The 27,457-nt window shown below is 47.6% G+C and overlaps 1 protein-coding gene across 1 annotated transcript in view; it reads right to left on the bottom strand.

Moving 5' to 3' along the window:
• LOC147747716 (coagulation factor XIII B chain-like) overlaps window positions 1-27,457 on the bottom strand; it is a 444,785-nt gene that overhangs the window by 257,555 nt on the left and 159,773 nt on the right. Inside the window, exon 4 of the mRNA XM_086926046.1 lies at window positions 4,819-4,998. Coding sequence (XP_086782172.1) covers window positions 4,819-4,998 — 180 coding nt within the window. The remainder of the gene's footprint in view (window positions 1-4,818; window positions 4,999-27,457) is intronic.

The raw sequence follows: 27,457 nt of genomic DNA, 5'->3' as shown, positions 1-27,457 counted from the left end.
CCAGAGAGTCCGCCTCCCCCCATTCCGATCCGCGGCCACCGAAGTAATCTGCGGCGTCCCGCAAGGATCCTCACTCAGCCCCACCCTCTTCAACGTCTACATGAGCCCTCTTGCAGCCATCCCTCGCCAACACAACCTCAACATCATCTCCTACGCCGACGACACCCAGCTGATCCTCTCCCTCACCAACGACCCCGCCACCGCCAAAGCCAACCTCCTGGAAGGAATGAAAGACGTCGCAGAATGGATGAAGATCAGCCGTCTAAAACGGAACTCAGACAAGACGGAAGTCCTCATCCTCGGACCATCTCTCTCGGCCTGGGATGACTCCTGGTGGCCCCCTGCCCTGGGCATCGCACACAAACCAACGGACCACGCACGCCACCTGGGCGTCATCCTGGACTCCTCCCTCACGATGACCAAGCAAGTGAACGCCGTCTCATCATCCTGCTTCAACACCCTGCGCATGCTCCGAAAGATCTTCCGATGGATCCCCACCGAAACCAGGAAGACGGTCACCCAGGCCAACGTCACCAGCTGTCTGGACTATGGGAACACCCTCTACGCTGGAACCACAGCAAAACTCCAGAAAAGACTCCAGCGCATTCAGAACGCCTCAGCACGACTCATCCTCGACATCCCTCGCCGCAGCCACATCTCTGCCCACCTGAAAGACCTGCACTGGCTCCCCGTCAACAAGAGGATCACGTTCAGACTCCTCACTCAAGCACAAAAGGCTCTCCACGACTCGGGCCCGAAGTACCTCAACAGCCGCCTCACATTCTACACACGCATCCGCCAGCTCCGTTCCGCCAACCTCGCCCTCACCTTCGTCCAACGAGTTCGGAAGTCTACCGTCGGAGGATGCTTCTTCTCCTACCTGGCAGCCAAGACATGGAACTCCCTCCCCACTCACCTACGGCTGACCCTGGACCATCTCTCCTTCAGGAAACAACTCAAGACCTGGCTAGTCGAGCAGTAGCAACCCCCCCCCCCCACTCAGCGCCTTGAGATCCTCACGGGTGAGTAGTGCACTCTACAAATTCTGTTGATTGATTGATTGATTGATTGAACTGGGGTGGCTTGGTGAGCAAAATAACGATGGATTAAACCCAGATCTGTGACTGGGGGTGGTGAATTTTTTGCCATTGTGCAACATTTCGTCCATCATCTTGTGTGTTTTGCTGTTCACCCTATGTGGGAAGGGTATGCCCAGACGTGGGTCCCTTGCTCACTAGGCCACTGGAGTCAAGCTATCCTGGCTGAAGACGGCTGATAGCCAGAAACCGGTCCTTGGATGCTTGATTCCGGTACAGGAAAGACATGGCTTGGTAGTTCGGGCTAGACTGTTCCCATGAGGCACAGGGTCAAGACTGATTTGCATATGACCATGTCTGAACTGGGGTGGCTTGGTGAGCAAAATAACGATGGATTAAACCCAGATCTGTGACTGGGGGTGAATGTTTTGCCATTGTGCAACATTCCGTCCATCATCTTGTGTGTTTTGCGATACAAAAGCAAGACCTGAATTTTGAGCAACGCCTCTCTTCTGTAAGGGTATGCTCACAGAGAATATTGTGTGCAAACTGCTAAAGGTATCATCAGTGCATGGGTCTTCAGTACACTTAGGGATTACCCAACCTGTAAGGCCTTTAATAAGTGTGTGTTCTTAATTGGTTGAGACCCTTTAAAGGGTGTCACCATTGGCATTTCAACCTACTATTGGGTAGATGTATTTTTTTAAATAGTGTTTAGCCTTTAGTAGTGGATGTAATGGGGTATTTTACTTTTTACAAAAAAAAATGGCTAGACAGCAGAGTAAGACTTGGAATGCTTTGCCGCATTACCCTGAGAGTCAAGTTCAAAATACAACATTTAGTTCCCATTTGAGATGCCTCCATTACTTGTGCTTCAGAACACTAGCAGTGAAAGATCCCATGTGATATATCTGGGACAAAATACAACCTCTCTGACCTAGGACCTTCAAACACAGATTTATTACATTTGCCATTTAAGTACATTGCATTTATTAGCACAAATAATTGATATATACAACTCTGGTAGACATTTTTTGACAAGCAGCTACAAATGGAACCAAAATACACCAGATCATGGTGAGCTGAATAATTTCAGAATCATAGAAAGGATCAATAATTTCACCAATTTACAAGCAGAATGACAAGGCCAATGTGAAAAACTACTGAACAATGACGCCAAATATTACGCAGGATTAATCCTGGGAGAACTGAAATCTTGGGTCTCCCCCTCATCCATTATACCATTAAAGCAGACTGTCTTCTGCAAAAACATGGGAACAGTTACCAACATCATGGCCTAACCCACTTGATTGACACTACAAAACAAGCCAGGCAACCGTTATTCCTGTGCTTCATCGACTACAGCTTGGCCTTTGACAACATCGATCAAGTAGGACTGTGACGGAACCTACAAAATTGGGGCATACCACCAGCCCTTCTATAGCAACTCATATTTCTACCACAGAGTCATGGGTAAAATTCAAACTGGGGATGGGGTCACACCTATCAAGGCGCATCACCACCACCAAAGGGCTAAAACAAGGGTGCGTCCCTGCTCCCATGCTATTCAGCTGGACAAGTGCAATTCACATGCCCTAAAGCTCAGTAAGACGACTATCTCCAACCTTCTTTATGCCGACAACCAAGTGTTTGTAAGCCAAATACCAATTGGTCTACAACACTACTCAATGCAACACAGGAATATTCACAAGAGAACGCACTTAAGATCAATGTAAGAAAACAAAAACAATGGCAATAAATCTTTCCAAGAAAACATCACCTCTATGGTTCCTGGATAAACAACGAATAGAACTAGGAATAAAAAATACCTATGAGTTCTGCAAGACAACAAAGGTTCCTTCAACCCTAAAAAAAAGCACTAAGATGGAAAGGCAACACTAACTTTTTTCATGAAGACTCTAAAAAAGCACATGCCGGGCATTCACTGACACCCCTACTTGGGGTCATCCAAACGAAACTCATTCTGACGATGACATACGGGAGTGAGGTAATGCGAGGAAGAGATGCAATCACCGTGGAAAAAATAATCACCAGGTCATACAGAACGATCTTTCACATTCCAAACAATGCCTAGCCTGAGCAAATAAGGCTAGAGTTTGGGCTCCAGAAACAGCTAGAGGGGGCGCTTTTATAAAATGCTGGTATAAGATCAGAGGAGCAGAGCAAAACACATTAAATTGTCATCTCTGGGCTGAATTGTCACAAAAAGGGTCCTCACCAGCCGGAATATACCTCAGAGACTCCCTAAACCAATTAGGGTTAGAAATTGCATGGGAATCCTCACCGACCCATACTAGCTTTAAGAAAGTGGTCTCTAACACCATCAGAGTGATGTTAACTGCAGAAAATAAGACCGCCCTTACAAAAAGGGCACATGGCTAGCTTGTACTGAACGACTATGTTGCAGCCAAACCACAATCGTACCTGACTGCAGGATTCAACATCGCACTGAAAAAAAAATACTTTAACCCCTTCGATGCTGATGACGAGCTCAGCTCGTCATCAGCCACGGGGGGGCGTGTGCGGATGACGAGCTGAGCTCGTCATCTAACGCGGCTTTTTGAAAAAAGCCGCGTAGCGCAAAAATTACCGCTGCAGCGATGAGGTTAAATATCAGCTGGGTATAATGCTAATCCTACCTCACCTTCCACCCTGGAAGAGGAAGCCTGGAGACAACACCTGATGACTATGCTTTCATGGACCGGAAGTTCTTGTACACATAATCTGCATTAGCACAAGTCTAACAAAAGAACAACGTTAACTTCTTCGACCCATCTACAACCAAGCTGGGATTCACATCTGCAGAGAAGGTGCTAGCCTACTCCAAATCTGATTCCACGCAATAGATCTGTCGCTTCACAAAAGTTTCTCAACATAGTAGAGAAGAGAATGCACACACAAATACACAGCAGAGCCAAGGCAGCCGAGCAGGACAACAAAACATAAGGAAAGAGGGCCTATCTTGCACAGTGGTAATTTGCACAAATAAATAAAATAGAATAAATAATTCTGGCACCATTGAAGGTCCCCCTTGAAATCAAATGACACCACTGTACGAAGAAAGGAAAACCTGACTCCGGAGACACTCTCCTGTGGGTTCTTTTAAACCGCACCAACTTCTAAGATGGATTGCACAAGGACTTTTATCAAATTTTAATCTTGTAAATTAAGTTATTTATATGTGTTATGTATATGCAATGGTTTTGATCAATCTAACATAATACATTACTCACTGAATTAATTACTCTAGTCTTACAGAAGCTGCTTTATTGGCTGCTACAATATAACAATCATAAGCATTAGGTAGTCAATAGAGAAGATTAGCATGTTGACCATCAATAGTTACAGTAAGATTAATCTCACAAAATCATTTAGGAGTATGGGAAGTCGCACTGTAGAGGTACTCTTATGTACAGGTCTTATGTATCATCCCCAAAACGTCCAACTCCTGCTCAGTAAGAGTGCAAGGGAGGCACAGTCCTCTCTATTTTTACTAATTTGAATAATTAGATCACGATTATTCACAATTTATTCCCATTTCAGATATTTTGAGGACAATTCATAAAGCCATGAAAGAGTGCGTAAATACATTTTGCATTAGAACTACCTTTGTGAATAGGAAGCATGGATTCTAAATTAATTCCACATGGATTAACAACATATTTGGCAGAGCTTTGACCTTAATGGACCAGAGGTGGACTCCCTTGGCCTATGGAAATTAAGTGATCTGAAGTTCAGCGATGTAAGCAAGGCAACATACCTTTGCACTGTGGCATAAATTGCCATCCTTTTGTTGTACATTCCGCTGTGTCCACAATGTTGCTTTGGTAGCTGTGATATCCATCATTACATTCATATTGAACTGTATCTTCGACATTGAAAAACTGCTTTTTGGGCTTGTAGGTCTTAATAGCGCCAGTCAGCGTTAATTTGCACATTCCTGTAGTAATAAGCATATTGAAATGGTTATCATTTTATCATGAGAATTATAAAAAATACGCTGCTATCTTTACACTATGTCATTCATGTACAGACATTTATTTATAAACCAACTGAATTATTTATCTTCATCAAATCTAAGTAATACTTAACGACTAAATAAACATAGTTAATCAAAAGAAATTCATATTGTCTCACCCCTTACACCACAATGGTAAAAAATCTTCTTAAGTATAGAGTTGTTATGTATTATTGGTATTTGGATAAATAGAGGTTTAACATTCCATATGTTGATAAAAAATATACATATAGCATGTGGAATAGTGAATTACGTAGTACTGTTCTCTGCTGAGGACACTGAATGGCTAATATAACTGCAGAGGGTTTTAGCTACTGTTGATTGACGAACCCACAAATATATGCAGGAGCACGAGGGGAAGGGCCTATTACAGTTGTTAATGCCCAATAGAAGGTGGCAATAAGGCTATTAACAGCCATCTACTAATTCCACATAAAACAGGTAAATAAACACTCCAATTATCTCGGTTTCATTCATGCCACTGTCTTTGAACCTAAGAAAGTGCAATTGTGCATTATGGCTGAGAGTGATAATTGCAAAATACCCCAAATTACAACTCAAACATCCCCTTCCAATATCCTTCATCCAGATGTCACAACATTTGCGTTTTGACTTACCTTGACACTCCACCAAGGCAGTGGATTGAAATCAACCACATGTATGCGTTGTCTAACTGCGCAACTGCAGTTCTGCAATAGTTGGAACCACTGAGATGTAGAAACATATTGATGCAAAATTCACCGACATCCTTCAATGCTGATGGAAATTTGTCTATCAAATTTTGGCAGTTTTTGGCCCTCAAAATTCCGATGCAGTCAGTGCCCATGTAGTATTTTTCAGAACATGCTGGTGAACATTTTATAGACACTACACTTGCCTTTACCTGCAAGTCATGTAACTAACTCTCTCAAACATGGTGTCGGGAGCTGAGTGGAGTGCCGACGGCAAGTCAGCTGCATGATAGCTACAGAAACTTGGGAAGATGATGAGATAAGGCAAATGTGGGGGTAAATACAAGACAGTGTTTTTCACTCTACTTACAGAATGAACAGTGGTTGAAGTTACACAATTTATATTGAATAATAGTGGAATCAGATGGGGCTTAGGGATCAAGGAGATATGATAAGAGGAATATATTTTGCTAAGTTAGCTTTCTGTGTGTGCAGACAGAGAATCTTCACTATTTCGTGGATTCTTTTTTGTACTGATCGCCTTGACTCTTTCTTTTTATCCTCTTTAAATAATATACAGAAAACCGTGCTAAAATGTTTGAAATACTTCCATCCAATTGGCAATATGACAAGCATAATCCTATGGACAAGCTTAAAGATCTACTCAGGCTAATATTTTTTAACCCTATATCAATTTTCATCACCCGCTGGTAGATCAGCAGATGCAGTGGTATAGTTGCTAATTTATTATTCTAATTTAGGGGTCAGGGATGATTTCAATGCGTTATTCATAAAAAGAGAGGGGGAGCCCATATAACCCTCTAGAGCCTAGCATTCACCACACACATGTAAAAAGAGGAGTTCTAACAGAATTAATATGTAAGGAGCTTGCAAGGAGGGCAACTTTTTATTTGCATCCTCTGGTGGGACGACTCGCCCAATGTGATTCCATCATTTTGAATCATGTAGAATGCATCAATTAAACTTTTAAAGGTATTGTTTCACCAAAGCCAAACTGGACACTGACTGCAAAATTGCTATCTTATTCTAAACATTTACCTAATCTATCAGTTCATAAAGACAAACGTAAAACAAAGGTGACTAACCTGGAGACGTTTTTTCTAGGCATTGCTGCATCAAAGTCAACAAGCATTGGCATTACCAATAGGTCTCGCCTTTGGGACCTTATGAGTATTTAGTTATGCAGCACAATATCCTTGGTGCAACAACATCAACTGTTGCATGGATAAACACTTATAAGGTCCCAAAGACGAGACCTATTGGCTATGCCAATGCTTGTTTTGTCACTGCACTCAAGAACTTGTAGTTATCTTTATCCAATTATAAAATCAGAACTGAACGTGCTCAAATGCATTGAAAACGTAGGCTGACTGAGTACCCATGGGAAGGGGAACAGGGTAACTCTAAGGAATGTGTGCTCTTTAACAGAGGGTTCGATCAGGACCAGCAGGGGCCGACCCCAAAGTTTCTAAAGCTACCTGAAATATAACGGTGATTGTTGTCTAGTACTTCCTATGGGTTCATATCTTTTCAGTCCTATAATATTTACATTGAATCCCAGCTCTGAAACTGATATTTCTCTAAACACTATGCATTGCACACAAATAGGGAAATGCCAAACTAGCAGCTTTTTTTGTAAAACAGCCTGTGCATGCACAAACCCTCAACAAGACCTTTGCTCAACCAATGCACTATACAAGTCTCGGTGGCTGTTGCAATCCCAGTCTTTCATCTTTGGGCTGATTTACCCAACTAATGTTAAGTATTCCTAGATTAGCTGATTTTCTTCACATTCCTAATGGCCGATAAAGTTTTTCTAAAATTAAAAGGGTACTGTACAAAGAAGTGACACAACATGACAGCAAAGTGTTAGAGTGACATGAAATGTTTTCGAACTTATGTTGAGAAGACACTCAAAGTTCTGTACACAGATTTACTGACTGAGCCAGCCACTATTATAGTTAGAACGCAGATTTATGTCAATAATGGAACTCAGAAAAAATGTGACATCAACACACCCAATTGTGGGTATACACAAGCAAGGTGTGGAGAACCTCGCCTTCCTAAAAAGATAAAACATCAATTTGGGTGTGCACTACTGACTTGAAAGAGAAGTATTACATGTGCTGGATTTGTGGAATATGAGACTTTCCATTTTTTCATCATTGAAAAGTGATTGTTATCGTTGAGGTTATCATAGGAATTATTTAGTTCTATTTAGAACCTTGTATATATATAAGCACACACATTGATGTACCGTCCCCCCTGCAGAATGTGATCAGTCATGGTGGTGCTGCACAGTCCTAAACATGATCCTTTCAAACTAGTATGACGTATGAAAGAGAACACATAGAACACATTACATCAACATATATCTGTCTGCACAAAGCAGTCATTGTGAAAAAAGTATATAGTTGGAAAGGATAATTTGTACAATTTCTGTAAGCACTATATATGTATATGTCTACGTTCATAATACACTGTCTTTCTATTGTTCAGGTACCGAGATAAGTTGGAAATTATGTCATTGGTGGACAGTGTTGTGTTGTTGATGTGGGTAGTGCCAGCCTTAGGGGTCTCAACTTGGGGCCTACACTCCGGGGCATCTAGGTTCTACTAGGCCTAACACGTGGCCCTAGAAATAACTGAGACGGACACTGGGAATAACTTCTTGGCTCTCCGTCTGCGCATCTGACTGCGTACGTGCGTGCGGGGCCCCTCTTTATTATAGTAAGTCACATGACTCAACGTTGCACGCTCATGGCGTCATGGGCGTGTCAGAACCAGGAACACAACATTCCTCCTAAAACATGAAGAAAAAAACCAAACCACACAAACATTGGCAACCAGTCTGTCATGATATTATCTTTTGGCAAAAACTCTACTCAACTGCTATGCAGATTACTAGGCATGATTACTGACATCACTATACTTTCTATGAACAGTCTTACGTAAAGTAGTCACGCAGCCGACAGGAGGGTGTAGGGTTTCTTCTCAGTCCATACTGCCCTTCGCCTCAGGATATCTTCTGCCGTAGCTGGGACTGTTGTCGGCGACCCACTAATTGTCACCTCAGGATCTCGCATGCTTTCCAGGGCCCCAGGGCCTTCATTTGGTTCATCACTCACTTCCGCACGAGCGCTGCTTCCCTGGGTGATCTCTTGGCTGGGTATTGCTTCCTGGTGAGGAATACTGACATCAGCCTCGTTCCCCGGATCGAACGTTGGGGGGCGGGATGACGTTGGCTCAGAATGGAAGCGTTTGAAGTGTGACACATTTCTTGTTACTGTTTCCCGTCCCCGGACGGCTATGATGCGGGTGCCTTTTACACCGATCACCCGCCATGGTCCTTTTTCATAGTTTAGTCTGAATTTTCCACTGGTTACCCTGTTTCGGAGAAGCACTAGATCGCCTCTGCTGAATTTGACCATCACAGCCCTTCTTTTCTTGCTGATTTGCGCAAAAGTGGCTTGTCTTTTCTGCGCGATCCGGTCTTCATCCGCCCCCTCGGGTGTCCACCGCGGGTGGTGAGGGATGGAGTCCGTCACTACCCGCCCCATGAGGACGTGGGCTGGAGCTACCCCTGTGGTTGAGTGTGGGGTCTGTCTGTAGCTCCGGAGGAACGTGAAAATAGCCATTTCTATTGACTGGCTTTTGTGGTGTGCAATGCGAATGACCTTGTTCAGGGTTCTCATGAATCGATCTGCCTCACCGTTGGCCTGAGGCCAGCGAGGGGTGATGCGCCGATGCTGAGTGCCGAGGGAGGATAAGTAATTGGCCAGTTCTTGTCCTTGAAATGGGGGCCCATTGTCTGTGCGTAGTTCACGCATTACCCCGTGAGCAGCGATAATCTTCTCTAGCTTGGGTATGACTTCCCCGGCACTCGTGCTGGTTATTATTTCCACCTCCGGGTATTTGGAATGGTCATCAATCATTACTAATGTGTGTCTCCCGTCCGGTAGACTGCCGAAGTCCATACTGACTCTTTCCCATGGTTGTCGTGGCCGTGGTTCCACTATGATCGGGGCTTCACGAGGAGTGTCCCCAGTGACCTGGCAGGCTGTGCACAATCGCACCGCGTTCTCCACCATTTCGTCCATCAGGGGGAACCACACTTTTGTTCTTAGACGTGCCTTGGTCTTAACCATTCCCTGGTGACCCACGTGTGCGAGCTGCACCACTTGGTCAGCCAACGCAGCGGGTATGAACAGACGATGCCCTCTCAGCAGGCATCCGGTGTCATCTTCGTTTAACTCTTCTCTGACATGGTGCAGGCTTTCCATTGTCTTTCGGGCTTCTGGCGTGAGCACTTTCCAACTTTCCTTGGCCCGGTGCCAATCCGCCTTTCGGAGAGCCTCTTTGGCCCTCTGTAGGCAGACGTCTTGCGCCGTGGCATTCGCGATGTCGACCACGGAAATGGGTCGCGGACATGACCGCGCTATCACCCACTTGACATAGGCTTCCGTTTCTTCCGCCTCTTCCATTTCTTCCGGGGTCGGGGGTGGCGTGAGAGGTAGTCCGCCGGGTTCTTGGCCCCTGGCTGGTATTCAATGTTGCAGTTGTACTCTTGCAGTTGAAGCATCCATTTTTCAATGCGGGGCGGCGGTTTAGTAGAGGTCCCCGAGAACAAGGCCACCAATGGTTTGTGATCAGTCACCACCGTGAACGGCTTGCCATACACATATAGGGGTGAAAATGTCGGCATCCCCAGTGGATGGCAATAGCTTCTTTTTCAATCTGGGAGTACCGCTGCTCCGTGTCTGTGAGGGATCGGCTTGCAAAAGCAATCGGCATCCACTCTGTTTCATCCCTTTGTTTCTGCATTAGGACTGCCCCAAGCCCAGCAGGCCCAGCATCTACCGCTATCAGGGTGGAGTTTCGAGGATCAAAGAATGCCAGTGTTGTGTTGCTCGAGAGAGATGCCTTAATGTCCTGGAAGGCTTTCTCCTGTGCCGGTCCCCAGGTCCATGGCGTGGAGTCCTTCGTGAGTTCTCGCAGGGGAAGTGTGAGGTTGGCGAGATCTCTGATGAACCTCCCACAATAGTTAACCATGCCGAGAAAACTCCGAACTTCGGTGACTGTGGTAGGTGGTTGTGCATCTTTGACATCTTTGACTTTGTCTGGGTCTGGGTTGACTCCTTCTGCGGAAAAGACGTACCCAAAGAATCCTATCTTTGTTCGTAGGAATTCACACTTCTCTCTATGGAGAGTGAGTCCAGCTTCTCTCAGCCTACGGAAGACCTGGGTTAGTCGTTGATTGTGTTCTGTGATGGTACGGGCATGTATCATTATGTCATCGCTGACGTTTATCACCCCTGGTATGCCTGTGATCAGCTCTTGAATGACATTCTGGAACACCTCCGCTGCACTGGAGACTCCAAAGCTGAGTCGGGTGTACCTTCGGAGGCCTATGTGGGTCGAGAAGGTAGTTATATTTCGCGACTCCTTGTCCAGTACCAGCTGGTGGTATCCCGACCGAAGGTCCAGCTTCGAGAACCAGCAGGCTCCGGCCATTTCTCCTATTAGGTTGTCAATAGTGGGAGTTATGTGACGTTCCCGCTTTATGGCTGCGTTGGGGAGACGCATGTCCACGCATATTCTGACTGCCCCTGGCTGTTTCGGCTTCCTCGTGACCACAATGGGCGACACCCAGGGGGTGGGGCCTGAGACCTTTTCAATAATGCCAGCTGCCTCTAATTTTCGAAGCTCCTCTTCTACCAAGGGTCGAAGGTGGAACGCAATGCGTCTGTGTCTCAGGGCCACCGGCTGTATTGTGGGGTCGACGTGCAGGTGTACTTCACGGCCTTTGAAACGCCCAATGCCTTCGAATATATCAGGGAATTCCATGATGAGCTGCTGTACCGATTCCTCATGAACACCGAAGGCAAATGTCACAACGCCCAGGTCTTCGGCTGCTCTGCAGCTTAGCAGCATGCCCTGCCCTTCCTCTGACACGAAGATGTTTGCGTTGATTGTCTTGTCTCCATGGCGGACTGCCGCTCGGAATTTGCCTCGGATCTTAAGAGGGATGTCCTGCCCATACGCGAAGACAGTGATGCACGTGGGGCTCAGGGCCGGAGGCGGTGTCATGGTTCTGTAGAGCGTCGCACTCATGAGGTTGATGGATGCTCCCGTGTCCACTACCGCCATTATGTCTTGTTCAGCCACTCTGATTGAACATTGTGGGAGCGTTCTGGTGCGTCGGGCAGCGGTGCCAATCATGTGTACTTTGTGCACTGACCGTTCTTCTTCTTCATCATCGTCCATGTCACTATGGCTCTGCTCAGCTTCCGGTACGGCATTTACCACTTGGCGGGGCCTGTGGAATTTTTTCGAGCGGCACACTTTCTCGAAGTGGTTGAGTTTGCCACATCCCGAGCAGCGCTTCCCTCTAGCCGGACATTCTGGTGCCGGGTGACTCGGGCCTCCACAGTATCCACATGTGTGTCCAGTTGCCCCACTCGATGTGCGGGGTGTCTTTTTGTGCCATTTGGATGGTGTTTGGACCTGAAGTTTGTTGACGGGTTCCGCCTTGACGGTTTCTTGCAATGCTGCCTCCATATGTGCCGCCCTGGCTTTGGATAGTTCTTTTGTGCGGCTGAGAGTCAGGATATCGGCTAACGGTTTTCCTGATTCTTCCAATATTCTTTCCCTCAGTTTGGCGGAGGCACAGCCCTGTATTATTTGACCTCGGATTTCTTCCGTTACATCTGCGAACTCACAGGATAGCTCCAGCTTTTTGAGTCTGGTGTGGTAGGTGTCCAGCGACTCCTCTGGCAGCTGACGTGCTTGTCTGAATACAAATCGTTCATAGTCCTGGTTGGCGATGGGTTCGAAATGGGCATTTAAGGCATTTATCAGTGTGTGATGTGTTTTGGGGGTCGCCTCTGTGAGTGTTCTCGCGATCGAGTGGATGTCCTTGCCTCCTAAGTGGAGCACCATGGCTCTTTTTTGTTCTTTGTGGACCTTTGTGGCTTCGAAGAACACCAGGAGTCTGTCCACCCACTCCTTCCATTTTGGAGCTAACGCCGAGGGTGCCCCCTCCACCACAAACGGTTCGATGGGCGGAATCGTGGCCATCGCCCCGCCGGCGCCTGATCAAGTCTTTGATGGGCGGGGATCCCGATGGAGACTGCACTCGATGGGTCCGGATGTAGGCCTCTGCTAGCCGCCGGGCTTCGTGCGCCCAGGTCCCACCCTCTTCGTGACGGTGGTGCCGACGTCTGGGGCGGTGGCACTCTCATCGGGGAGCCCGGTGGGACGCGTGCGACCGGCGCACCCACCATGGGCAGCCAAGACCAGCAGTGGGACAGGCAGGCGTTGCGTCCGCCAGATGCGTAAGAGGAGGCAGGGCGCCGCCCTATTCGCCGGGCAAGATGGACAGAAGCGCGCTTCACGCACGTGCCGGGAGGCCAGGTGCGGCGCTGGGCGTGAAGCCACCGATCGAAGTGCACACGGCCCCCTGCCGCGGGCAGGCGATCACGACAGTGAGCTCTGCCGGATAGCGCTGTGCAGCACGGCTCCGACAGCCGGCTTGGGAAGGCAGCACTCAGCTCACCTGTATACCCCCAGGGATCGTAGTCTTCACCACAAGTGCGCACCGCAAGGGCGCGTGAGGTCGTGAGGCACGAGCACCACGAGCCAAGGCACGGACTCGTGGCCGCCGCACGGGACTGCAGGCACACACGCGCCCCTGGCGAGGATCCGGCAGCCACCCTCGTCGCCAGTTGTTGTGTTGTTGATGTGGGTAGTGGCAGCCTTAGGGGTCTCAACTTGGGGCCTACACTCCGGGGCATCTAGGTTCTACTAGGCCTAACACGTGGCCCTAGAAATAACTGAGACGGACACTGGGATTAACTTCTTGGCTCTCCGTCTGCGCGTCTGACTGCGTACGTGCGTGCGGGGCCCCTCTTTATTATAGTAAGTCACATGACTCAACGTTGCACGCTCATGGCGTCATGGGCGTGTCAGAACCAGGAGCTCAACAGACAGCTAATAAGGCAAGGTTTTGGTCTCTTGAATGAAGGATGAAGGACCAAGATACACATCTGCATATTGATAACATTTCAACATCGCAGAGACAAACCCACGCCATGGATGATTGACTATATATATTTGGTTTGTACTGCTGACTCGTCATGTGATCAAGGGTACTTGCTACCCGAAACGCGTCATGCTGATTTAAAAAGGGATAATAAATCTACCTGCTGAATTCCACACTGCCTGGTGGTCCGTTGTTTCTGTGTTGCCTATGGGAAAGGACAGAAGTACGTGTAAAAGGAAAGATGCAGCAACGCTGCAAAACACTGGTGATGCACAGGAAAGCAGCGCCACTGTTAGCAGTAAATATTCAAAAATATCTCCCCCAACTCAATTTTTGGAAATAGGGAGCCGGCACTTAAAGTCTGGGAACTTAAATCTGTTTAAGGAGCCAGGTCATCTCTGGCACTAGGAAACAGGAGAGACTCGCTTCAGAAGTGACACTGCTTTTCTGAATCTAAAGTGCAGCAATCCCAGTGCTGCTCACAAGCTGGGAATAGCATTCCCAGCATGTGAGCAGCGCTGGGATTGGGAGCTGGGAGCCTGCGCAGTGTGCAGCAGGCTCCTGACAAGGATGTGAGGATGGGGATCAAGATTGGTGGCCGACAGGTGCAGGTAAGGCCAATTTTGTTTATTTATAATTTTGTTGTTGTGTACCCCCTCCTCCCGGCCCATCAGTTCCCAATACGAGTGGCCGCTACTGGCCTGGTGTGACTCGACTCAATAACCAACGCCAAGGTCCCATGGCCACACCGCTTGGCCTTATCATAATGTATAATTATGTTCAGGAAACAATTCCATAATGGTTTTGGTTACATTTGTATACCAGTATGATTATGTTATCCCTTTTAGGATGTGTTATTTGTTTATTATAATGGGACAAGCACAGTCTATGGGACATGTTGTATGGTTTACAAGATTATGATTGGTTATCTCATGATGTACTTTACATTGTCGGATTATATGCACAAGATTTTCCCTCCCCCATCTTTTTTAATGTACAGCCTGAAAAAAGGAATGGGCTGATAACCCTTCAACTGTATATAAAATCATCTATTCGGATTAGAGTGTCTAGCTTGGAGGCATGCATGGAGCCAAACATAATTATAGCTGGTTCCAGCAATGTCCCGCGGTGCCCACGCCTGGGAAATTGCTGTTTGCTATGGCTTGTTGGGAGCGCAAACCTGCTCCGGTTTCAGCAAGCGGGAGCAGAAAAGGCTCTTGCTTGCTGAAAGTGAAGCATGTGTCTTTTTCCCTGCAGGTTGTCAAGCTGTCAAGTTAGCAGTTCTCTGGATCTCAAAGTAATGCTGGCTCCCGCAGGAGGCCAGGAGCATGCAAGTACCGTGGGGGCCTTCACAGTCTTCCACGGTCCCCAACATTGAAAATGCGGGTGCCCTGGGAGGGACAAGGGCACCCACACTACAGGCTGAGCCCCGGGGAATGGGGTCGCTGGGGCCAAAATTTGCCAGGAGAGGGGGCGCGTTCCCACCTCTCTTTGTTTTTTTATTATTATTTTTTTAATGGGACTAGGGAAAGGAGGCCACATGGCCCGCTTCATAAAATGTAAGGAGAAAAAGCTGCAACTTGCCGGAGACCCCGACCCCTTTCTCCACCACTCAACAAACGCGCATTCTTGCACCTGCTGGTTGGGGGATGAAGACCCATTGGCTACTGAGGGTCCTTAGTGGCCAACAAGGCCTCCTGTTACCTCCAGTATGCCCCACATAGTGGGATTGCTAGGAGCTGGTCGGAAGCCAAGCCCTTTTCTCCACCACTCTGCAAATGTGCCTCTTGGTGCACTGCTGGTAGGGGGATGAGGTCCCTTAGCTCCTGAGAGCCTCAGAACTAAAGTGTACTTCTTCCCCCTAGCAGCAATGCACCAGGAGACATGTTTGCAGAGTGGAGGAGAAAGGGGCGTGGCCTCTGACAACCTCTCAGCAATATAGCTGTGTGGGTCCTACTGGAGGCAACAAGAGGGCTAGTTGGCCCCCAAGGACCCTCAAGAGCCAAAGGGACCTTCTTCCCCAACTAGTAGTGTGCCAGAAGGCGCTTTTGCTGAGTGGTGGAAAAGTGGGTGTGGCCTCCTACCAGGTCTCAGCAATTCTGCTGGGTGGGACTTACTAGCCATAACAGGAGGGGTAGTTGGCCCCCAAGGAAGTCATTGGGGACCAGCTACCCCTCCTGTTATCTCAAATAAGTCCCACAAAGCATGATTGGTAAGAGGTCTTCGGCGGCCACGTCTCATTATACTCACGTTATACTTATGCTCAGATTTCACTCATAAAAAAACAGTGAAATTCAGCTGTTATAGGTAGTGAGCTGACTATAACTCACGTCCCTGTAATGCACTGCTTATAACTTCACATATTACATCACTCATGACATGGTCGGTGATATCACTTATGACATCACTGATGACATCAATAAAGACATCATCCACATAATCTCTGCTGCACCCACTCACACCCCATATAACCTTTCATACTTCCACTCAAGCTACCACACTGCCATTCACACACCCATACCGGTACTTACACAGCCACTTACTGATTCCTAGATCAACAAACACATCCACTCACTCACCAATACAGCCACTCATAAACTCACTAATATAGCCACTGACATATCCACTCATATACCCATACAGCCACTCACACACTGAGTCAGTCACCCATAGAGCTACTCACTAACCCATACAGTCAATCACACAGCCACTTACTCACCCATACAGTTAAACACACACTCACTCACTTACTCATACGGATACTAAAGTGTCACTTACACAAGCACACACTCACCCATTCAGCCACTCTCACATTCACTCACTCACACATACAGTCATGCATATACCCCATCACTCACCTATACTGCCTTTTACATATGCAGTTGCTCACCCATATACCACTGACACATGCACTCACTCGCTGACAGTCATACACACACTCACTCACGCATACAGCCCCACACACATGTACTCACCAACCCATACAGCCACTGATAACCCACTCACTCATCACCCATCCACACAGACACTCAGACACCCATAGGTACTCAGACAACTATTCACTCACCCATGCAGAAACTCATGTACCCACTCACACACCCATACAGCCACTTAAACACCAACTGACAGATACAGACATTCACATAACCAGTCACTCACCCATACATTCACTGAGACACCTAATCACTCCCGTCCTGATGTCCAGGTGCATTGTGGGAATTGTGGTCCCAACCTTTCAAGAAGAATCTTGGAGCTTCAAGACCCTTGGATTGTGTTTTGGACACTTTGGACCCTCAAGTGGAACTTCAGGAAGAAGTTCCAGAAGTTTGGAGGAACTTTGGAAAAAAGCCCATAAGGGAACCAGCTTAACCGTGAGAGCCAAGACGGCAACCTTCAACAGCGAGCCCTGCTGGTTCGTACCGCTGAAAGGTTCTAGAGGTCTGACTCCCAGTGTTTGATAGAGAGCTCCCTGAGAAGCAAGCCGGCGAACCCTCACCATACCCGGACTGGCGAAAAACATCAAGAGACCCAGCAGAAAAAGTTTCAGAAACGTTTTTAAGTCCAAAGGTAAAATCTCAACCGAGACCTACAGCAAGGGGTTTCTGGACAGGGCTCCCTTGCGGTCAGCCTGAAACCTTGTCTTTGTTCCGGTCAAGCGCGGTCAGATGTCCCAGAATGGAGCTATTAGTTTCTTAGTGCTACATAGTGCTAAACCTGGAAAAACACATATCTCTGGTTCCCTACATTGATTTTTTTGTCATTTTGGTGTCATTTTAAAGATAAAAGTATTTCCTATTTTTATACATTGATGTGGGATTTTTATTGAGTGTTGTGTCTTAAATATTTACTGAATATGTGTTTTTAAATGCTGAACATACTTGTCTCCTAAGTTAAGCCTGCCTGCTCGCAGCCAAGCTACCAAGGGTTGAGCATGGGAATATTTTTTGAGACATGTACTGAGCCTTAGAACATGTTAATGGCCTTATTGTCAGTGGTGGGTGCACATTTGCCACTACTAATAACCCACTTTCCAACTGTGAGCATGCCAGACTTTCCTTTTGGCACATACACATAAAAAGTGTACAAGAGACAAAGATTAGAACAAAAACTTTACCACAGCAAGAGCACAAGCATTCCGCATTACACTGAAGTTTAAAATTCTATGCCCCACGATTGTGCACACTGTAGTGAATGATAGCTTAAAATGCCTCCCATCTACTGATCCACAGTGTGCAATTCTGGTACTAGTAACCACATTTTGTCAGTGAGTATGCCAGGCTGTCTTTCATGCTTACACAACAAAGTGTTGAGCAGTTCATACTAATCTTTAGGATGTGTGTGTTTGTTGGACAACATAAACATTTGGGTGAAGTGCATAGACTGATTTCCGGCACCCCAGCATGATATGTTGGCCTTGAGACTAGCTAGCTTACACTGCCATCACTAGCACCCTAACCTTTCCATAGAGCGAATGGGTTCTAGCTACTATGGAACATGATAACCTTGACCGCTCCGGGATCGTGGAAACAGATCAAGACCTTTTGCTTAGTCACTCGTGCTCTTTGCTCTCAGAGAAATATACACAGAATACACAGTGGGACATTTTCAATATATTTATTGAACCAACATTATTCTTGTTTAGAAAAATGTGCTGCGATAATCAGTTAACAGTAGCAGATGAAAGGGATTACAAGCACCAAAGCGTAAACAGTAGATATACTACTGCCATGGTGCTAAAACAGTGTATATATGCAGGCATATTAACTAGGCAGTAATCACATGCACTCCTACTATGCAGAACCCAAGTCTATGTGGACCTACAGTGTGTGTAGATGTAGAGCCAAGAATCCCCGGAAAGGATGATCCAACCCCATTACCCCAATTGGGTCTGATGAATTGTAAGAACCATTCCGTATCAAGTGCATCCTCACTGTATCATGTTAGTTGTTGCCGACCCTAAAAGTGTATAAAAGAGGGAATCTAAGTTGTGTTTAAATACTTCATCTTGGCTATTCCAAGATAGGAAGTCTGTTTCTCTGTTTTATTCAGGAAAATTATCTAATGTGGTATGAGGCATGCTCTGAATAAGGCCTCAATTCCCTGAACCGTCCATGCTTTCGTCCCCAGACAGATTTTGTGTCTATGGTGTCTTTCCAGAAGTCGAAATCCTGTACCAACAGTTGGGAGATAAAGGAAGCAGAGTATATCAGCTTGGTGTTTGTTAGTATATTTTTCTTTGCAAGTATAGGTGCAACCCTATGGTAGTAAGAGGCTGGGTCTGATATGTCAAACCCAGAAACATAGGAAAACTTTTGTGCAAATGTTTGAGCTACGTTGGTGGTTTTGGTCAATATTCCCATTGAGTGTAATCATAAACAGAATGCAGAACACTATTTTTGTGTAACAAATGGTGACCACTATTTTGATAGCATAACATATCACCAAAATTAGATGTACCATCAAACAATGAATCATTAGAAAATGCAGCAGATTGCTCTAGATCTACAAGCAAATTGTGCACAGTTTCAATGTCCCAATCCTCAAAGAAAGTACTAGAGATGATGATTGTTAGACCTGGCATCATTGGCGTGAGTCTTCCTTCCATTTTGACGGATTGCCTCCTCTGTTTTTGATATGTTTTGCTGGTTATATGCTTTGGGCACTGTGCCACTGCTATTCAGTGCCACAGTGCAAGTGCTCCCTATGTTAAATTGATGTATTGATTAGTGATTCCATGATTGGGTGTTTTGATTTACTTGTCAGATACTAGTGCAGTGCACCATGTGTGCCCAGGGCTTGTAAATCAAATGCTGCTAGTGGACTTGCAGCACTGGTTGTGCCGCCCACAGATGCAGCTTTTAAAGTGTGTCTCAGGCTTGCCATTGCAAGGCCTGTGTGCAGTCTGTGACTGCCATGTCGACTTGGCCAGTGCACCCACTTGCCAGTCTCTAAACCTTCCCTTTGCTTCATATCAGACACCCCTTTGGTAGGCCCAAGGGCAGGGTGCATTGTAAGTATAAGGTAGGGCATGCCCTGGTGTGTGTAGCATGTCCTAATAGTGAACTACTGCCATTCTCGTTTTCAACTATTGCAAGTCTACATGTTCTCCATAGGCCAGAATGGGCAGTTATTCCATCTTATAATCCGAACTGACTCAGGGAACATGGTAGAAATTCGAATTTAGTATGCCTTAACTCAGAATGATAAAATACATCTATTAGTAAAGTTGGTTTTAACATTCTGTGTTTGAAAATACCACAGTTAGAAAGTAGGTATTTTCTTGCCTAACTATCCAAAGCCTGCCTCTGCTAGGTTGTGTATTCCTTGTCTGGAGTTTGAGTGACCGGGCTGGGGGATTCCAAGAGACAGGATGAGTCAGCCCAGTGGTGAATAGGGAGATCTGCATCTAGATGGGAGGGAGGAGTTGCACCTGGGACCTGAATAGGGCTGGGCCTTCCCTCCACAATGCTGGCTCCACCTCCTGGGGTGCGGCTGATGTCTCTGCCCTGCACTGTGAAAGAAGAGAAGGAATCATGTCAACAAAGTGCTCCAGGGCAGTTTTTTTCCTCCACAATGCTGGCTCCACCTCCTGTGGGGCGTCTGATGTTTCTGCCCTGCACTGTGAAAGGAAAGAAGGATCCTGTAAACAAAGTGCTCAGGAACTGGTTTGGACTAGGCAGAGGCCTCTCTGCCTTCAGAGAACAAAGGGTTTAAGGGTATAAATTTTGGGACTCGGACATAAGAACTTTGGATCACTTCTGGGAACTAAACAAACCTTTGCCAAGGAGAAGAACCAAGGAAGCTGCAGGAGTTTGGACTGCCCCTCTGCCAGTGTGCTGTTTGCTGGGTTGGCCTGCAATGGTTTCTTTATTACCAAGGAAAGGAGAAGGAACTTTTTGAGGACTTTCATCATCTTCAGAATATTCTCCAAGGGCTTGAACTTGTGCTTGCCTCCTGCTGAAGTCTCAGGGACAAAAGACTTAATCTCCAGCTCTCCCCTTAATTTCCTTGCTAGGAATTCTAACTGCAGAAGCCTGCGGGACGCTGGGAGCGTGACGCACCGAGAAGAAGCATGTCGCCGCCACATCTGAGATCGTCGCATCGCCGGAAAAGCGTGCCGCTGCCGCATCTCCCAGAAATCGTGTCTCCATCGAAGCTGCCTGCCATCGCATCACCGGAGAAGCGTGACGTCATCGAGAGAGTCGCCATCGCATCACCGGAGAAGCGTGTCCAAGGGCCTGTCACGGTTCCAAAGTACAGAGTCGTCGCAAGGCTGCCAGGGTGTCTTCGCATCATCGTCGCATCATCGCATCAAGGGCGCCATCTTCACACATCGCACCAGGATTGTTGCATCGCATCGAGGAACCATCTTGCGCATCGCAACCGGACCGCAAGCCGAGAATCTACGCATCATCCCCGCACCGGTAAGGATCACGGCGCATCCTCTACTCTGCGCATGCATTGAGGCAAAACGCATCCTTTACCCCGGATCACGGACCCGACGCATCTCCCCTTCTGCGAGCCTTTTGTTCATTTTGCGTTACGTATCCAGGTACTTTGTTGAAAACTTTGTCCGATTTATCATCAACTTGAACTAAGCAAATTTAATCATCTTTAAGTCAACTTTAAGTACAGTATTGTGGATTTTTGTTGTTTGTGGTCTCGTGTTAAGTCTATATAAAGAATACTTATTTTTATAAAACCTGTGTTGTGTCCATCTGTAGTGTTTTAGCTGGGTCTGGTGGCTCAGTGGACTAATGCGTCCACTGCAGGGGCCTGTGTTCGACCTCATGGTCACAAGTTCAAATCCCGGCACGTCCACTCAGCCTTTCATCCAACTGAGGTCGATAAAATGAGTGCCATTGAGTTGGGTAACAATAAACATCTGTTATTCCGCGCCAAGATACCCAAGGGTGAACGTGCGCTTTACAAATACACATGTTATGTTTTCACTGTATTACTATGTATATTCACAAATGCTTAACACACTACATCTGAGATAAGCCTATCTGCTCGTGCCAAGCTACCAAGGGGGTGAGCAGGGGTTATCAAGGAGTTTAATCCCCTTATCCTGACTTAGAAGTAAGGGTCCCTATTTGCTCAGCGGTGAATACCATTGCCAACTAGAGACCCCCAGATCTAACACTGGTGGTCAGTGGTGAGGATTTGGACCAGCATTTGTGATTCATATACAGTAATTGGTGTACACTACTAGTGAGTGCAGACCAAACGCAACCACATACTTTTTTTGGGGTAGAATCTTTTCCTTGGACTGTTATTTTTTCCTGAAAACTCCCAATTCTTATTACCATGAGTAGACAGGTCCTAGGATGCGTGATTCCAGTCCAGGAAAGACATGGCTTGGCAGTTAAGGCTGGACTGTTCCCATGAGGCACAGGGTCAAGGCTGATTTGCATATGGCCATGTCTGAACTGGGGTGGTGTGGAGGGCAAAAAACGATGGATTTAGGCCCAGATCTCTGTACTGGGGTGAATGTATGACATTGTTCAGCATTCTGTCCATCAACTGTTGTTTTTGTATTTGTCACCCCGAGTGGGATGGGTATGCTCAGACGTGAGTCCCATGCTCTCCACACCACTGGAGTCAAGCTATCCTGGCTGAAGACGGCTGATAGCCAGAAACCGGTCCTAGGATGCTTGATTCCGGTCCAGGAAAGACATGGCTTGGAGTTCAGGCTGGACTGTTCCCATGAGGCACAGGGTCAAAGCTGATTTGCATATGGCCATGTCTGAACTGGGGTGGTGTGGAGTGCAAAAAAACGATGGATTTAGGCCCAGATCTCTGTACTGGGGTGAATGTATGACATTGTTCTGCATTCTGTCCATCAACTGTTGTTTTTGCACCATGAGTAGACCAGCATCTGTTGCATCTATGGATCTTGACTATGAGGAAGAGCAGTTGGAAACCTACACTTTGAAACAGCTCAAGCATCTCTGCAAGAAATTGAAAGTTGCTACACCTGGCATTTCTAAAAAGGATGACTACCAAAAGGTGCTGAGGGCCTGGGTAGAAGAAAGAAATGCCCCTGATGTTGTGGTGGAGCCAGTTGGGGATGCAGATGGGCAAATGATAGGCCAGTGTTTCTAGCCAGGGGAGGGGTACCGTCCCCACCTTGCAGCAGCATCTCTTCCTAAGACCTGTCCCACAGAGAGCAGGAAGACAGGGAGCGAAATAGGGCACACAAGCTGGAGATGGCTTAGCTGAAGATGGAGAGTCAGAGGGAAGCAGAGAATAAAAGATTGTCCTTGGAGAGAGAGAGTATGAGAATGGAACATGAGAGGATGTTGAGGGAGTTAGAGATCAAGGCAAAGGGCTTAGAGATCAATCCCTCTGGTGGCAGCGCACCATCTGTGCCTTCAGAAGGCAGGGTATATATTCCCAAGGATGTCATCAAATATTTCCATAAGCAAGAAGATATTGGGCAGTAGTTTGCAGCCTATGAAATAGCAATGTTGGCCCACCGGGTCCCTGAGAAGGATTGGGGAGCGGGGTTGTGGGGCCGCTTTGTGAGTGAGGGGAGGGATACTTTGTTAGACCTACCCAGTGAGAATAGGATGTCTTATGTCCACATGAAGGAAGCCCTGATGAGAAGATATGGTTTGACCCCAGAACTCTATAAACAGAGGTTCAGGAATTGCAAGAAGCTGGAGGGAACCACTTGGGTAGAATATGTATCTTACTTTTGCAGAGCTATGGATGGTTGGGTGAGGGGTAGCCAAGTGGATAGTTTTCAAGCGCTCTATGATTTGATTCCAAGGGAGCACTTGTCTGTTAATTGTTTTCCAGAGCTACACCAGCACTTTATTGATAGCAAGTTGACTAACCCTAGGAAGCATGCTGAGGAAGCAGACCGCTGGGTCAGTACCAGGCTTCACAAGGGTCTTGTGGGAGACTCCGCCAAAGGTGGGCAGGGTCCCCAGCAGAAGAGTGGGGGACAAGGGTAAACAGAGGGAGTTCCAGAAAGGGCCCTAAAGTAATTCCCAAGAGAACCAAGGTAAGGGTTCCCAGCCTCCCCCTGAGAAGAAAGCAGAACCCCCAACAGGTAAACCTGTTCATAGGGGGCCTGTTACCTGCTTTCAGTGTAAGCAGGTGGGACACCGTTGGTATGATCCACAGTGTCCCCAAAAGGGTCAGTATGTGCCAACCCGTGCACCCCCCGTCAGATGGCCAGTGTAGCCCTAGGTGGGGAGAAGAATGGTGCCCAAGGTGGGTGGGGTCCCACAGAAATGTCCCTTGTCTCATTAGAAGACTTTGAGATGGTCCCAAAAACTCAGCTGCCTGATAACACTAAAAAGTACAGGCAGTGGGTGACCATTAATGGCCATAGAGTGGAGGCTCCTAGAGACACCGGAGCCAGTGTGACAGCTGTCAAGTGTCACTTGGTGTCTGAAGAGCAGGTGGTCCCCAATGCATTCTTCCCAGTTGTTGTCGCTGACAACACAGAGAGCGATTGCAAAGTGGCTCAAGTTCCCTTTGAGTGGGGGGGGGATCTCTGGTACTCTTCAAGTCGCTGTACCAGCCATGCCTGTTGATTTTTTGTTAGGCAATGATTTGGAAAGCTCCCCTTGGGCTAAGGTGGAGAAGAAGGCTCATTTAGAGATGTTGAATCTGCCTGAGTGGGCGTGTGTGACCACTTGGTCTATGGCAGCTAAGGGTGTTCAAGAGATCCTGGAACCTGAAAATATGGCCCAGGAACCTGCCTTAAAGAGAAGAGGTAGGGGGCGCGGGAAACCAGCCCCCATTGTTCCCATGGTCCAGGAGGAGGCAGACCTTGAGGGGGATGCCCTGGAAACTACAGAGGAGCAAATTGCTGAACTGGGGGACCTACCTGAGCTGACCCATTGGCAGCAAGAAGGAGGACCCCCCAGGGAGGAATTTTGTGCAGAGCAGAAGAAGTGCCCTTTTCTTGTGGGTTTGAGACAGCAGGCCACAAACCAGGCATCAGGTGATCAGTCTGGATCACATTGGATCTACTGGGAGAATGACCTCCTGTACAGCGAGCCTAAGGTTGCTGAGCCTGGGTCAGCCCGTGTGCTGGTGGTACCCCAGCGCTTCTGAGCCTTCCTACTGGGGTTGGCTCATGATGTTCCTTTAGCTGGTCATCTGGGGCAGACCAAAACCTTTGAAAGGCTTGTCTCAAACTTTTATTGGCCCCAGATGCGGAAGAGTTCAGATACTCATTGTAGGACTTGTCAAACTTGCCAGGCAAGTGGGAAAAGTGGAAGGAAGCACAAGGCTCCTCTCCAACCTTTCCCTGTAGTAAGTACCCCCTTTGAACGGGTAGGCATTGACATTGTGGGGCAACTGGACCCCAAGACAGCCATGGGCACCAGGTTTATCCTGGTCTTGGTAGACCATGCTACCTGGTACCCGGAAGCCATTCCGCTCAGGACAGTGATGGCCCCCGTGGTGGGACGTGCACTGATGGGGATTTTCTCATGTATGGGGTTCCCCTGAGAGGTGGTGTCTGACCGAGGTACAATCTTCATTTCCACGTATATGAAGTCTCTGAGGAAGGAGTGTGGTGTTACCTACAAGTTCACCACTCCTTACCACCCACAAGGTAATGGGCTGGTTGAAAGATTCAACCGGAACTTTAAAGGCATGAGGCGTAAGTGGGACGTCCTCTTGCCATGCCTTCTGTTTGCTTACCGTGAGGTGCCACAAAAATCCCTAGGATTCAGTCCCTTTGAACTGTTGTATGGACATCCGGTAAGAGGACCTTTGAGTCTGGTCAAGGAAGGCTGGGAGAAATCTCCCAGGAAACCTCCCCAGGATGTATACAGTTACATGCTGGCCTACAGGAACCAGACTCAGCGATTCAGAGATCTCGCTCAGGCGCATCTGGAGCCAGCCAGGAGGACATGAAGCAGTGGTACGATCAGAATGCCACTCTGATTGAGCTTCAGCCTGGACAGAAAGTTTGGGGCATGGCCCCTGTAGAGCCTTGTACGCTCCAGGACAGGTGGACCGGTCCATTTGAGGAGGTGAAGCGCAAGGGTGATGTCACCTACTAGGTGAACTTGCGGTCTCCAAGGAACCCTTTGCGGGTCCTACATGTTAACCGCCTGCAGGCCCATTTAGAGAGGTCCGAAGTGGGCATGCGCTTAGCGACAGATGATGGAATGGAAGAGGAGACCGAGCCTCCTCCGGACCTCCTGTCTTCAACAGAGCAAGATGGGTCAGTGGATGGAGTCAGCCTCTTTGCCACCCTGACCCCTGATCAGCAGCAAGATTGTCGCCAACTGTTGGGGCAGTTCTCTGATCTATTTTCCTTGATTCCTGGTATCACTGAGTGGTGTGTCCATGATGTGGACACCGGGGACAGTCCTCCTGTGAAGCACAAGGCTTACAGAGTGACTGACAAGGTCAGAGCTTACATCAAGGAGGAAGTCTCCAAGATGTTTGCTTTAGGGGTGATTAAGTCCTCCAACATTCCATGGGTCAGCCTAGTGGTTTTGGACCCAAAGGCTGCCGTGCCTGGTGCCACACCTGAACTCCGGTTCTGTGTGGACTACCGAGGACTCAATGCAGTCACCAGGACTGACGCACACCTCATCCCCAGAGCTGATGAGCTCATTGATCGGTTAAGGGTTGCACGGAACCTCAGCACGTTTGATTTAACGTCTGGATACTGGCAGATCGCCTTGACTGATGTGGCCAATGAGAGGTCAGCGTTCTCCACACCAGATGGGCACTACCAATTCTGGGCGATGCCTTTTGGGATGAACAATGCCCCTGCCACCTTTCAGAGGTTGGTCAACCAGGTGTTGGCTGGACTGGAGGATTTCAGTGCCGCCTACCTGGATAAAATTGCAGTGTTCAGCGCCAGTTGGGAAGAACATCTGCACCACCCCTGGGAAGTGTTGATGGCACTGCACAAGGCAGGCCTCGCAATCAAGGCAAGTAAGTGCCAGATTGGGCAGGGTTCCGTGGTGTACTTAGGTCACCAAGTAGGTAGCGGACAGGTAGCGCCACTGCAACCCAAGATTGATAACATCCTGGCATGGAAACCCCCAAAGGCTCAGACACAGGTGAGAGCCTTTTTAGGTCTCAACGGGGTACTACAGGAGGTTTGTCAAGGGGTATGGCAACATTGTTGCACCCTTGACTGAGATGACTTCCAGGAAGCAGCCCAAGAAGGTGAACTGGACTGACACCTGTCAGGTCAGAAGGCTTTTGACGCCCTGAAGACTGCCATCTGCACAGCACCCGTGCGTCAGGCACCCAACTTCTCAAAAGAATTCATTGTTCAGAGAGACGCTTCAGAGCATGGTGTGGGGGCTGTTCTATCACAGATTAATGAAGAGGGCCTAGACCAACCTGTAGCCTTCATCAGTAGGAGGTTACTTCCACAGGAACAGAGATGGAGTGCAATTGAGCGTGAGGCATTTGCTGTGGTCTGGGCACTGAAGAAGTTGAGACCATATTTGTTTGGGACTCACTTCCTGGTTCAGACTGACCACAGGCCCCTCAGATGGTTAATGTAGATGAGGGGTGAGAACCCAATGTTGTTGAGGTGGTCCATTTCCCTACAGGGTATGGAATTTACAGTGGAACACTGCCCTAGTACAGAACACGCCAACGCTGATGGTATGTCCAGATTTTTCGTCCTTAGTGAAGA

This window comes from Lissotriton vulgaris, chromosome 1_1, assembly GCF_964263255.1.
Source record: "Lissotriton vulgaris chromosome 1_1, aLisVul1.2, whole genome shotgun sequence".
In the NCBI taxonomy this organism is placed as follows: domain Eukaryota; kingdom Metazoa; phylum Chordata; class Amphibia; order Caudata; family Salamandridae; genus Lissotriton; species Lissotriton vulgaris.
The sequence above is the reverse complement of the archived record's forward strand: the minus strand, read 5'-3'. Positions and strand labels throughout refer to the sequence as shown.